General features: G+C 47.4%; 1 protein-coding gene across 2 annotated transcripts in view; it reads left to right on the forward strand.

Moving 5' to 3' along the window:
- LOC119118268 (kelch-like protein 29) overlaps positions 1–13,368 on the forward strand; it is an 84,197-nt gene that overhangs the window by 68,849 nt on the left and 1,980 nt on the right. For both annotated transcript variants that reach the window (XM_037245145.1, XM_037245144.1), the window contains 4 exons: positions 3,129–3,327; positions 6,919–7,101; positions 7,810–7,990; positions 13,167–13,360. In XM_037245145.1, the coding sequence (XP_037101040.1) occupies positions 3,129–3,327; positions 6,919–7,101; positions 7,810–7,990; positions 13,167–13,360 (757 nt within the window). The remainder of the gene's footprint in view (positions 1–3,128; positions 3,328–6,918; positions 7,102–7,809; positions 7,991–13,166; positions 13,361–13,368) is intronic.

Genomic DNA, 13,368 nt, shown 5'->3' on the forward strand with positions numbered 1-13,368 from the left:
AAGCAGATGACATGACCCTGTGTGTGTCATTTGCTTGAGTCGTTTGGCTTTATTGGAAATTCTGACTGAAGCAGGCTGCTGTCATGTATTTTGATTTAGACTGGGTGAAGCAGCATATGGCTCTCACCGCCAACATGTAGAAGTATGTCGTCATGTTTGTTGTTTTGTGCTCACTTGGGTGAAAAGGAATAATTCTACAAGGCATCTCTCTGGATTGTTTTTGTGTTTTGAGTGCTTATGTGAGCCCATTAGCGAGGGAGGCTTGCATGTTGCGAGTCACGTTGTTCACACATATGGTCTTCTCATCCTTGAACTGAAGAAAAAAACCTAAAAATAGCTGCCGCACATGAGCTCGGACCTCCCGCAGAGAGCTTCCATATGTCAGCCATGTTATCAGTCGCACACCGCTTGTCATAATAAATGAGCATGACCAACAGAAACTGTTAAAACTGTGGCCTACCTTTGTTGATAATCTTGGAAAAATGTTCCCTTCTTTGTTGTGAAGACTTTGCTAATTCTCACTTTTGATCGAAAAAATCCGACATGCCATAAATCATAACAATTAGAGCGATTCTTTGTTGACAGTATTGAGTCGGCCTAAAAATAGCCTTTTTTCCCCTGAAGTCGTCATTTTCTAAAGCCTTGTGTCAGGTCAGGGAAGACGAAGGTGAAATCTCTCGCAATTCGTCTGTCAGGACGACGCTCGCATTTACTTGCGAGCGAGAGAGAGAAAGCGATATGGCCGCCGAGCCCGGCAAGGATGGAGAGAAATGGAGTCTGTCGCTCCCCGCGCTCACTCTCAATTGTCAAACATGATTCACCGATGGGAATGTCATGAGCGATGTCCCTCGGAGATGTCCCCCCCCCGCTTTGAGAACGCAGAGGTCGTTATGTGTACTCAGCACACTGAGCTCTAACCTATCATTTGTACTCGACTCTGCTTGTGCCGCTTTTGAGTAAAATGACGAATTTCAGAGCCCCCAGCGGGGAACCGCCAAATCGATGTCTAACGACTTCTGCCAGGTGCGGTTGTCTGACATTACACAATGGAGGCGATATAGCAAATTATTTTCCATACTGCAAATTGCTTATGCTATTTATCGCAACTTAGTCGTATAGCCCTTGCTGTTTGTAGGGAGGAAAATTCACTCATCTACTTCGCAATACTTTCTGTATTTGTGGCCTCTTTTTTTGAAACATGGAAACCGACACCTTGAGAATCTGCTGCAAGTGCGCATCTCGGTTCCATTGTGAGCGTAGGAGGACAAGTGTGGAGTGGTGGTGGCGAGAGAGAAAGAGAGAGAGAGTTTGCGACTGAGCTCAGGAAGAGGAAAGTGCACGTGTTTGACAATGCATTGGGAAATGGACTTTATTAATCATGTAACCCTGCTGCGTCACCGTTTACGAATCGTAATAGCTGCAAAATGGTTTTATTCTTGTAAAAATCTAATTTTTTCATCACATGACCATTTTTTTGCTACTGTTCCCCAGAAAGTTCAGTTGAGTGAAGAAGGGAGGGAAAAAAAAGCAGGTCAAGTTGAGCACTGTATTGAGAGCTTGTCACTGACAGTTGCTTTTTGGAAGTCCCAGCAACGGTTGCCGTGGTAACCTCCTCTTTGCATCAGTTGATGGAGTCATCCTGTTTTCGGGTCACATTGTGACGGTTCAAATTTGATCTAGGATTACAGTAATCCAATTTTTCAAGTTGCTAAAAAAAAAAAACTAGAGCAAAGAAATGCCAAACCTTTCATTGGAGTTCCAGCCCAAAATAAAAACAGAAAATAAAATTGTGATCAGTCAAAGTGATAGATTTTTTTATTATTGAAGTAAGCTCAGATGGTAAATTGTTGACCTCTTGGGTTTGTCCAAGTGCCAACACAAAGACTTTGCTGCTCGAGAGCTGTGAAGCCTCCGAGGCCTTTGCTCTTTTCCTCTCGACTGAGAGCAGCGATTGTCTGGCGAAATCATTCTCTTCAGCACCCGCCGAGCAGCTTGAGTTCATACAGTATTTTTATTATTTTTTTGATCCTCAAGGTCGTAGGTGTTCGGATGTCTCACGGTGAAAAGTCGCACTTCGAGCTTCACTGAGGCCAATTTTTTTTTGGACAGCTCTCCGTCGCTAACTTATGTAATGTACTTTTCCCTCTCGGCTGTCTGTTGCATCTCTTAACTGAAAATGTCCTCACAGGCAAAACCCAAATTGGCCCGGGTGTTTCCTCCACTTGTAAGGCAGCGGCAGGCCGAACCCAAAAAGCTTTAATTGAAGGTCAGGCCGCCGAGCGCAGGAAGTAGCGCGTCTTAAACCTGCCAGGTCCCGCCCGTGTTTACCCGCGCGGCTTGTTTGATAAACTGTTTTGGCAGACGGCACGCTCCCCCGTGGGTGACGCTAGCCGACAGTTCCATCTGCGGGGCTCGCTGAGAGGAAATGTCATCAGCAGATGTCCGCCTCCCTCCAGCCTCTCTACTCTAAACACTCTGCTAGTCGAGCTTTGTTTATGTGTTGCCGTATCGCGGCAGATGAGAGTAAACATAAAATGAGGGTGCGTTTAAATTTTGTGGTGACAGCATGTTGCTGCTCTGTCATTGGCTGACAAATTATTTTTAACGACAGAACCGTCCCATTAACAAATGCTCCGTTTTTGTCGCCTTAGAGTGCGAAATTTTCATGCTCGAGTTAGCATCTCAGAGTGGAGTCATCAAAACTCGTACCTTAAAATGTTTGCTTCAAAATCAAAAAGAATTTTCCAACTCGACTTGTTGGAGCGCAAAGTTCAACTCAGGCGTGTGAGGCGAGATACTCGGCTTATTATCGACTTCTTTCGTCTGTCAGGGAGTCTCTTGTTTTTCGCCCCCTAGTCCAGCTGGACCACGTAGCGCCGAGCTGGCCGAGGTCATCCCGCTCAGTCTGGGCCTGCCGCTGTGACACTCGGCGACGGCTTGTTTACAGCTTTTGCTGTCGTGCTGGCCGAGCCTCCCACGGGAACCCGTGCGGCCGCACTTAAACACACATTCTGCAGCTGTAGATGAGGTTGCCTTAGCAACTGCACCACTACCTATTTGATTTAAGTTCAAATGTGTATGTACGAAAAAAAAAAAAAATATATATATATATCGTCCTTCCCTACCAGCACCTGTCGGATCTGCTGGCGTCAGTGCGACTTCCCTTCATCCACCCGTCCTACCTGCTCAACGTGGTGGACAACGAGGAGCTGATCAAGTCTTCGGAGGCGTGCCGTGACCTGGTCAACGAGGCCAAGCGCTACCACATGCTGCCACACGCGCGCCAGGAGATGCAGACGCCGCGCACCAGACCGAGGCTCTCTGCAGGTAACGCACACCTACGTCGCCACCCGCAGCACAACTCGAGCGAGCGAGCAACAACACGACACAGCATCGCGCGCACTTTTCCTCTTGCACGGCATCAAGGTGACACAGAGGTCATGTCGCCATGAGGAGACTTCGCCTTGTATTGATTTTGGCCCACCGGTAAGGTAATGGGTCATTTTGTGTAGCGTGTGTGTGTTGCATTAAGTCAGTTATGAGCGTAAAGCATCTTTGGAAGTGGAAGCAAGAGCGCCCGCTCTGATGTCATTTCGCAAAACCTAATGAAGGATACTTAGTGTAATTGACGTCCATCTGGGACATCCTGAGATTTTCCACCGCAGGCCGTGTACACAGAAGAAGAAAAAAAGAGGCAGGGCCACTTAACCTTGCGTTGAGCAAAACATGCTTCAAAGCAATTCACTATACTGAAGGTCAACAGATGCTGAGTACTTAGAAGGACGGGGAGAGGGAAAGTAATACCGCCGCTCAGCTTTATTGTCAACCTTATTTGTGCTATTAGGATTCGATTAAAATGGAAAAAAAAAAAATCTTTGTATACTTAAATTGTAAAAAAAAAAAAAAAAAAAAAATGTTTGAAATCTTGTAAGAGTCCAAATTGAAGCTGTTCTAACTACACCTAAGCACTTTGCTGAAATGTTATCATTCTACTGCTTGGAAACGAAACATGGCGGCCATTTTACACTGCAGGATTGTATTTAGCATTGATATGTTGCTGAACATGTGCAGCGCTTGATTCGAGTTAGCAAAAGGAAAACAAAATTGGAATGCTCCAAAGTGAAAGTTGGTGAAAAGGGCAGATGTTTTTGTCCTTGAATATTTTTGCTTGAGTGTGTGTGTGTTTGTTTGATAGAAGAGTGTGTGGTCTTAGTGTGTGTGTGTGTGTTTAAAAAGGCGCGTAAGCAGATGGAGCGCCACCTGAGCTCTGTTGATAAGACTGTCAAGCGTAAAAAGAAAAGAAAACTGCCATCCGTGAAGCACTTCTTGCTGAGCAAGTCAATTTGTGGACTCAGCGTGTGCGTGTGTGTGTGTGTGTGTGTGAGAGTGTGTGTGTGTGCGCGCGCGTGTGTGTATACACATGTGTAATATGCTAATGAATAGCTTTCGAAACACAATGTTAACTGGACGGCAGAGTTTAAGGCTAACATTGACGTCGTCACTGGCGGTCGCTATAAAGTGAGAAAGAAAAGTCTCGCCAGCATCTGATCACATGACTTTGAGCGTCAAAATATTTTGGCGGTGTCCCAATGAGCACGCGTCGATCCCGACTTTCTTGTCCCTCCTTGTCGATGCCGGCGCCTTTCTTTCAAGTTTTAATTAAAAGTGTGGCGTTTGCATTTAAGCAGGCGGCAAGGTGAAGCTGTCAGAGGCTGGCAAAGACAATTAAAGGCGTTTTAACCCCGACTTTGTTGATACTTGTCCGGCTCACAGTCATTACCGAGCCTCGCCGTTTGTCTCTGGGAGTAAATGCAGCGTGAGATTGCTTGTGCCACTGTGGATTCTCTTCGGGTTGCCTTACTCGCACGCGACAAAAACATTTATCCTCACCGCTAAGTTGTCTCTAACAAAACTTGGAACTTCATCGTTTTCAGCTGAGATGAATTCAACCAAAATGTAATTGAGAAGCGTGACATACGTCAGTCATACGTCGGCGGTGTGAGCCGGTGATGTTCTCGCGGCTTATCGGTGAAATCTCCTCCTGTCAAGACTCATAAATTTGACACAGATAAACTAAATCCAGCTTAGGTGGAGCGCATGCGGAACGCTGACCCGTCGGACCCACTGCAAAGCCGCTGCTGCCTCTTCCAGCATTCATTACAGGCACAGGAACATCCGTCCACGGGAGTGTTTGGATTTCCATTGCTAGGCAGAATTATAATGGCCGTAGAAAATTCTTCACTTAGACCACATTTGGGGCCCTTGAGTGAGTCAAGTCAACCAGTGGTTGAGTATGAAAGGCAAACATCCTAATATGCTCCCACACACTTACAGGCACTTGGTAGCGCCATCATGGGGGCGCCCCCGGCCTCCCCCCTCAACATCGTCATAGCAAATTAGCACCCCGGGAGACAAATCACAGTATTAGCAAATGAGAGCAAATGGAGTAAAAAGGGAGCATGATAAGACATTACGCTTATGGACCTGCAGCCAGATAGAAACGGCTCCCACAGCTAGGCATAGACTTTGGATGTGTGTGTTTAATAGTGTATAAAAAAAAAAAAAAATCAAATTATAACATTTATAGAAAATAAAAATAGAATGAAAAATAAAAAATAGTTTCAAATAAATACAACTGTAATTTTACAAAACAACTAAAACATTATACAATCAAAGAAACTAACGTACGTAGGTTGCCATGTGAGTGACGGATCAATCTGATGCTTGAGTCATTATTTTCTGGCTGACTCTCAGGAGACCTTTGTCTCCTTGCTGATGGGGAAAAAAAATAAAGTAAGGGCCGATCGTTTCCCGTGTGTTGCTTTCAAACTCTTGTCAGAAGGAAAACATCAGCTTGTCAAGTCTTTTTCATCCCCAGCCGCCTCCTCTTTCTCCCTACCTTCGGTTGAGTGGCGGCCGCCCCCTCGCCGAGCCTGAACCCAATCCGCCGCCGCCCCTTCCCTCGTGACCGCTTCCATGTTCTGACAGCCCCGCGTTGAGTTTCGCTAGTCCGCCGACGCGTCGAAGGCTTCAAGGATCGTCCGGACGGGCAGACCATCGCCGACGCGGGCAACCGAGCGGAAATGGCCCCGAGCCGCCGTGTGCGCACACGTGCACGGCGGGTGCTCAGCGCTCATTTCTGTCAATTCACAAACAGAGAGCGCTGTCAGAACACGCTTGTCGTGACTCTGCGCGACTTAAGCCTGAAAAGACAGCGAGCGCTCCGCCCCACCCCATCGTTGTTATTTGTTTTGTTCTGAACTGGCGTCTAGCTTCATCTTGAAGCGAGAAAAAAAACACCTTCAACCTCCTTCGCCCGTCTCATCCATCAGAGAGCCTCTTAAAGCCTCACCCCGGAAAAACGTCCACTCAGCCACAGGCTGTCGGCTAAGCTCAGCGTCGGCCTTATTGTTGGCTGTCTTCCTCCTCGCCTTTTTTGTTCCCGCGGCTTTGACGAGAAAACGATGGCGAAAATGGGGATTGCGCTTTGTTTGTTGTTTTGCAAGCAAAGGAAGCGGCGGGTCGAAAAGACTCCACCGAGCGGCAATATTGATCGGGCACAAAAAGATGACTATCAGTCCTCCATCCCTCACCTTTTTCTTCAATCCTGGCTGTCCCGACAATCCCGTCCCCCTTTGGCACCACTCATTCAGGCTTCCTCGTGAACCCCCCCTTCCTGCTGCTCTCAAACACACTGCTCACTAGTGTCTGGTGGCCGCCTTGTCGCCCGACGGAGTCATTTATTGGCAGCCTGCCAGCCTGTTTGTGTGTTCTGGATCACCGCTGTCTTTATAGCGCCCTCGGTAGCGAGACGACTGTTTCCGAATGGATGCCAGTTAGCTCCGCGTTAGCAGCAGATTGAGCCCTGCGGTGGCGTCGGCTTCTCCCAGACCCTCCTCCTCCTCTTCCTTTCTACAGGTGTGGCGGAGGTCATCGTCCTGGTCGGCGGACGCCAAGCCATCGGGATGAACCAGCGCTCCCTGACGGCAGTCACCTGCTTCAACCCGCAGAACAGCAAGTGGTACCCGCTGGCTAGCTTGCCCTTCTACGACCGAGAGTTCTTCAGCGTCATCTCGGCCGGTGACAACATTTACCTGTCGGGTGAGTCAATACGAGCGTGAATTTGAATCATCCTGAGCCCAGCTACTTTTTTTTTTTTTCCCCCCACGTTGAAAATATGAACAAGCGGCATGACATGACCCGTTATGACTTACCAGATTGGTGGCAAAATAGTAAATCACAAAGAACGGTCAAGGTCAAAACGAAGCATTACCGGTGACTTTTGAGAACTATTTAAAGAGCGCAAAAAGGGCGACGTGACTCGCTCATCCCGTACGTCGCTTTTTCTTCTCTTCCATCGGGACGGCATTTTTCTCCCGCCACGCTCCATTTGCGCCTCCTTTTCAGCGCAGCGGCCGCGCACTCACCTTGACACCGCGACAGGATCGGTCTTACTGGCTGCTCGCTCTCACGCTCTCTTTTCATATAAATGGAAATGTGTGTTTGGCGGCGGGAACAAGCGCCATCGCCGTGTCCGTCGGGAGCCCGACAAGCCGGTGGGGAAATCAGAGTTTTTAGACTGGGTTAGCCAATCAGCTCCTGCTGCTAGCACTTCCCTACTTAAATGACATCATCGGCATTAACATTTTGATGACTTCAAAGTGCCAAGTGGACAATATTTTTTTTTTTCGCTTTTGGTTGTGAGCCAAAACTTTTGAGTGGAAATTAATAACTGGAGCGGCAAATCATTACTTTTGTCCAAATGCAGCCCGTCTTTTTTTTTTTTTTAATGTGTATTTGGTTTTTCAGGTGGCACTGAGTCGGGGGTTATGCTGTCTGATGTGTGGTGCTACATGTCTCTGCTGGATAACTGGAACTTGGTGTCCCGCATGACGGTGGCCCGCTGCAGACACAACAGCCTGGTCTACGACGGCAAACTCTACGCCATCGGAGGCCTGGGCGTCTCGGGCAACCTGGACCACGTGGAGAGGTGAGTCTCAAATGGCGGCATACAGTTCATTTTTAAGACCATTAAGTTCTGGAAAAATCCAAAGATTTCTTCCTCTGATGTGTGTGCCCCCTCCCGCTCTCGCCTCCCGATTTGTGGTTGAATGAGCCGGCTAATGTGCGCCGCGTGCAGCTAGCAATGTGTCATTGCGACAAGGAGGCAAAAGAAGAGTAAGATGAGTTGCCGTTATTGTTGTTGTTGCTATGTGAGGAGTCTGTGAGGCGAGACTAATGTAAGCTGCTTCATGCATAATTTACTATCAAAGTTTTATGGAGATTTGATTTGTACCCGCACGCTCGTTTTGTTTGGCAACACCACTTATGGATGACACACAAGCCATGGCGTTTTTAGCTATTCCTTTTGAAGCAGAACAACATCCGTATGGATTTTGACTGACGGCGTAAAAAGATGATTAAATCTCAACGTCGTAGCTTTGATTTTGACGGAAGTGTGAAATTTGTCACTTTTCGGATTAAAGCAAGATTCCAATTAACTTTGACGGAGTATCTTAATAACAGCTAAACACTTGGGCAGTTTGGGAAGGGCAGAGCAGAGGCAGGAAAGATTTGCTACGAGACGGGCCGCGACAGCCAGCAGCTGGTCGCCGACGCGCACTCGGGGAACAGGTGTCGTAAATTACACGTCGAACCGACTGCTCGCCGACGTTCCTGACAGATTATCAGCAAGCTATTTATTTCATAGCGCTCGTAAATACAAGGCAAATCCCTTTCAAGCCCACCGGAGGTATTCCGAGACCCTGCAGTTTGAACAATTTTACAGTGAAAATTTGGGCTCAGAATGATCACACCGAGCTTATTAAAATTAACAAAAATCTCGTTCCGTAAATGCAATAATTATTATTTTATTTCTTTATAATAAACCAAACTATAGACAAAGTTGGAAAGCTTACAGTATCTTGTCACATGACACAATCTTCTGTGGGTCGTGAAAGATTGGCCAAGATGCTGCGAAACGACTGAAAATATGGCGAGCTGCTTTGAAAATGTCATGCGGGGAATGAGTTAAGTGGCCATTTTTGGCCACATTTAGGCGGCCAGACTCTGCCAGCAGAACATTTGACTGCGGCGACCCTCAGCGACGGTAGAGAGGAAGTCCTGGCAGGTGTCTGGCTTGCGACTGTGGCGCTAATAACATTCCAGAATCATTACTCAGCGGATAGCGACGGCTGCCGATGTTTGATATGCGGATGGCAGCTCGGGGACGCCGCGACAGCTGCAAATTGATTTGCTGCGTTGCTCATCGCCTGATGGATGCGCCGGGACGCCACCAATCGTTTGTGCGCTCCCGTTGTTACCGGAGTGAGTGTAGGTATGTACATGTCGAGTACATTTATTAGACCAGCTGTCGTTAAAAAAGGCGACGGGGTCGTCTAGCATCGACAAGTGCGACGACTGCATTTAAAACATTAGCATTAGCCACTACAAGAACATAAAGAATGATTTCCATAATGAAGGTCAACTGGCTATTGTATTTAACATCTCAAAAAATAGTCATTGTTACAAATGATAATGTATATTCCACAATCAGCATCCAGAAGTTTGCATCTTGCAAAAAGTGCATGGTGTTGCAGATTGGACTTTGTGTATTTGCGTATTGTGTGTGTACAGTAGGTATGTGCACAGCCTCCATCTCGCCCACCTCATTTGCAGTCTTGTGCGCCGCCTCCGCCGACCGCCCTTCCCTCTTGACGATAGCTTTCACGCTTCTCACCGTGAAATTCGAGCCGGCGCTCGCAATTATGTCTTCAATCAGAGGCATCTCAATGCGGGCCGGATGGCGCCAGGATGCGGCCTTTGCGTCGGCGCAAATCAACACTCGTGACGATCGAACCCAACTGTTCTCGTCGCTAATGACTGACACGTTTTGCTTTTAAAAGGGAAGTGAGTCGCCGAGTTGCGGGGGAGGCTTTTTAAGTCGCAATCAGGTGCCCTGGGCCCGCACTCTCGCCCGCCATGTTGATCCTTAGACGAAGCAATATGATTGCGGAATATTGAATAATTCATGCCTGTCTAATGATGTGTCAATCACGCAGTGGCGCTTTTCTTTTATTTATTGCACGCTACGCGCAGGTTTGCGCGTCCTTCAAGCGCCATTGGCGCTTAATATTTCATGAGAACCTGTTTGCAACGCGCCCGCTCAGTGGGGATGTTGCGCTAACAAAAAGATGGCATCCTCTGTGTATTTTTTTTTAAAACTAATCTGACTCTGCTGATTAGCGTGGTTATGCCTCGCAAGGTTTCACTTAGCGTTACGTCCCGTTCTGCTGCATGCAAATAAAATACGTTGCCAACAGGGGTGAAGTCAGCCACGTGCTTTTCAATCCACGTTAAGAATCTGTGATTATCTTTTAAAGCAGAAGCTGCATCGTGTTATTTTAAGCTTGCCATGGTAATACAGGCATAGATATGAATATATAGCTTACCATATCTTAGCATCATGGAGTGCTTTAAAGTCCCAGACTCCAGTCCCATGATACCAATCATGGTTATCAGGTTCAGATTTTCTTTTTAGGGGGTGGTCTTCTGATGCTCTAAATTCAGCAGTAGGTGTGTCAGGCTGAGAGTGTAGAGAGGCGGCAATTCCCAGGGACCCAGCGAGGATCGCGGGAAACAAAGGGGATCATGGGTAAACTCCTTCAAGGGTTACCTCTTGTTTCTCCACACTGCTAATGAAGTGCCGCCACCTCGCTCGCCTGCAAGTGTTTCGGCATTTGAGCTCAGGTAAGCGCCTCCAGCTGTTATGGTTATTAGTGGGCGGTGCCAGGGGGCGCACCACGGGGGGGCGACCCCGCAGTAGTCAGGGACAAGAGGTTCCCAAAGCCTCCCTGCCGAGGCAGCTTCCCCCCTACTGAGCTAATCCGTTGCTCCTCTGGATTAGCAAAACCAGCGGCGGTGGCACCTGCTGTGCTGTCAAGGTTGACGCCCCCCCCCGACCCGCCAACCAGCCTCCTGGTCCTCGCCACCGCATGTTTTCTCTGGTGGATGTGGCCCAACTTATTTCCCTCAAAATTAAGACGGTTAAACTTCTGCTGGCACACAAGATAATTTTCTCACTAATTATTTTCGCATTTTTCAACAGTGTTCCAGTCAGGAGAGTTGATGAAAAGAAATCGACGGCAACTTCACCCCGCTAATAAATCAAACACAGATGGGGAGCCTCATTGGCGGCAGACTTTATTTAACACGCTGGGTGATATAACCGTGAGGAATGTGCGCAGACGTGATGTTCATTGTGATGGATCGCACCATTTTGGGACTCAGTCGACTTCCAAACTGGCAGAAAAATGAAGGCGTATGGCTGCAGACGCGCAATAGCGATGACTATTACAGGTTGTCGCTTAAAAAAAAAAAAAAAATGTAACATCACTCTCGTCTTATTGGATACACGGAATGTAAACAGAGATAAATGTGACTAAACCCCCATGATAGGTTTGATTTGTCATATTTTGCAATCTACCTGGCTACACTCCGACTTTGGCAAAGGCTTATACAGCATCTTTAAAAAAAAAAATAAGTCAATACACATTTTGTAGCTTTGCTACAACGTAAAGTCATCAGTGTACAGTTTTCAAATTTTAGTGTAATGCGAGTTAGATAGAAAATGGCTGGACAGGTTTTCCCCCTCCTTTATTGGATGACGATTGGCATACCAGCCTCCCGTGTTTCCATCTTGGCCTCCCATGACAGCATCTCCTCGCACTCGCCCCGCCACCGCTAATTAGCAGCCGTTAGCATGGGACAGCAAGCAGTTCACTTGCCTCCTCATCATAAAGAAGTGACAAGTGACCTTTTAGAATGTACACCCCTCCCACGCTAAGTGGCCGGCCAACCGCCACCAAGGCAGCTCGTGGTCGTCCGTCTGCCGCTTTCCAATAGTAGCGGTAGTTTGATGTCAATCACCTTAATGCCATTCACCTCATGTAACATTTTCTAAGCTGGATGGCCTTTTCATCTAATTCACACCCCCAAAATTCACATTGGCCAAGCATAGCACAGCATCCAATAAGCGAGCTCGCATTGAAATAATAGGGAACGGGCCCCGCCGTTAGCGTAAAGTCGCATGTAATTGACGCCCTCCCAAAATGCACCAAAAAAGCAAATAGATGATGGTTAGATTTTAGTTTTCCTAGCTTTGTCCATTAAAGAGTCTGCCTGCTCGGTAAACAAAGACAAGTGGCTACTCAATGGGTGGCATTACTGGGAATTTTACCCACAATGCTCAGGGGCCTGCTGTCAAACTCTGGGCCGCTAATGAATTTCACATGCTCGTTCGTCAGGCTATTTTTACAAAGTGCCGCTTGTCAGATACAACGTGGACCATCACCCGTAACCACACACACATCAGCGGCTAGTTGCGCGTCGCTTATATGCTCACAAGTTTGTTTTGCTGCTCTTGTTGAAAGTACAAAATGTATTTTATGACCAATTTATAAATTCCATGTTTTCATTCATTTATATTGATTTAATGACAAAAGATGAACTTTGATAGCAGATAAAATAAAAACAAATGGCGTACAATAAAAGTTGACCCCCAATTTATAAACGAATGAAATTAAGTAAAATACAACCCACACACAAAAGACACTGAAGCTGAAATTTGCCCCGGGGCACCATTGACTGTAGTGCTGTATTTTTTGCTCCAAGATGGTGACCGGCGCAAGGGCTTAATGGCGTGTGTCGCTAGACATATGTTTGCTTTCTGTAATTGCTTTAATTGCCGTCATTGTGCACAATGCTCGCTCTTTTTCATCCTCCCTGGTGGTGCGCGCCTTCGCCTAATTACGCCTGTCAGCCCCGCAGCCAAAAGTCGGCAAGTCTACTGTACTCGAGTATGTCTGTGTGATACATTAGTGCCAAGTTTAACTAGGTCATATTCCATTTAGAAGCAAAGAGATTCAGTGCTAAAGGAAACATGCATTTGTTCTCAGGTGTCTTTTTAATAACATGTTTTCGGCAAAACACGCCAAGGATCAAGAATGACCTTAAGTCACCTATTTGCAGATTTATGATTAACACTGAACTCTGCTCTATTTGCCATTTTGTGTTCAAGACAAAGCGTAGTCCAATATAAATGTAGTGCTTTGGCGTGCATGGGAACGTGACAGGAAGTCTCACCTGGCTGCCGTTGTTGCCCGCAGGTACGACACCATCACCAACCAGTGGGAGACAGTGTCTCCGCTGCCCAAGCCGGTGCACTCGGCGGCGGCCACGGTGTGCGGCGGCAAAGTGTACGTTTTCGGCGGCGTCAACGAGGCGGGGCGCTCGGCCGGCGTGCTGCAGTCCTACGTGCCGCAGAGCGACGCCTGGAGCTTCATCGAGTCGCCTATGATCGGTGAGTGA

This window comes from Syngnathus acus, chromosome 24, assembly GCF_901709675.1.
Source record: "Syngnathus acus chromosome 24, fSynAcu1.2, whole genome shotgun sequence".
NCBI classification, from domain to species: Eukaryota; Metazoa; Chordata; class Actinopteri; order Syngnathiformes; family Syngnathidae; genus Syngnathus; species Syngnathus acus.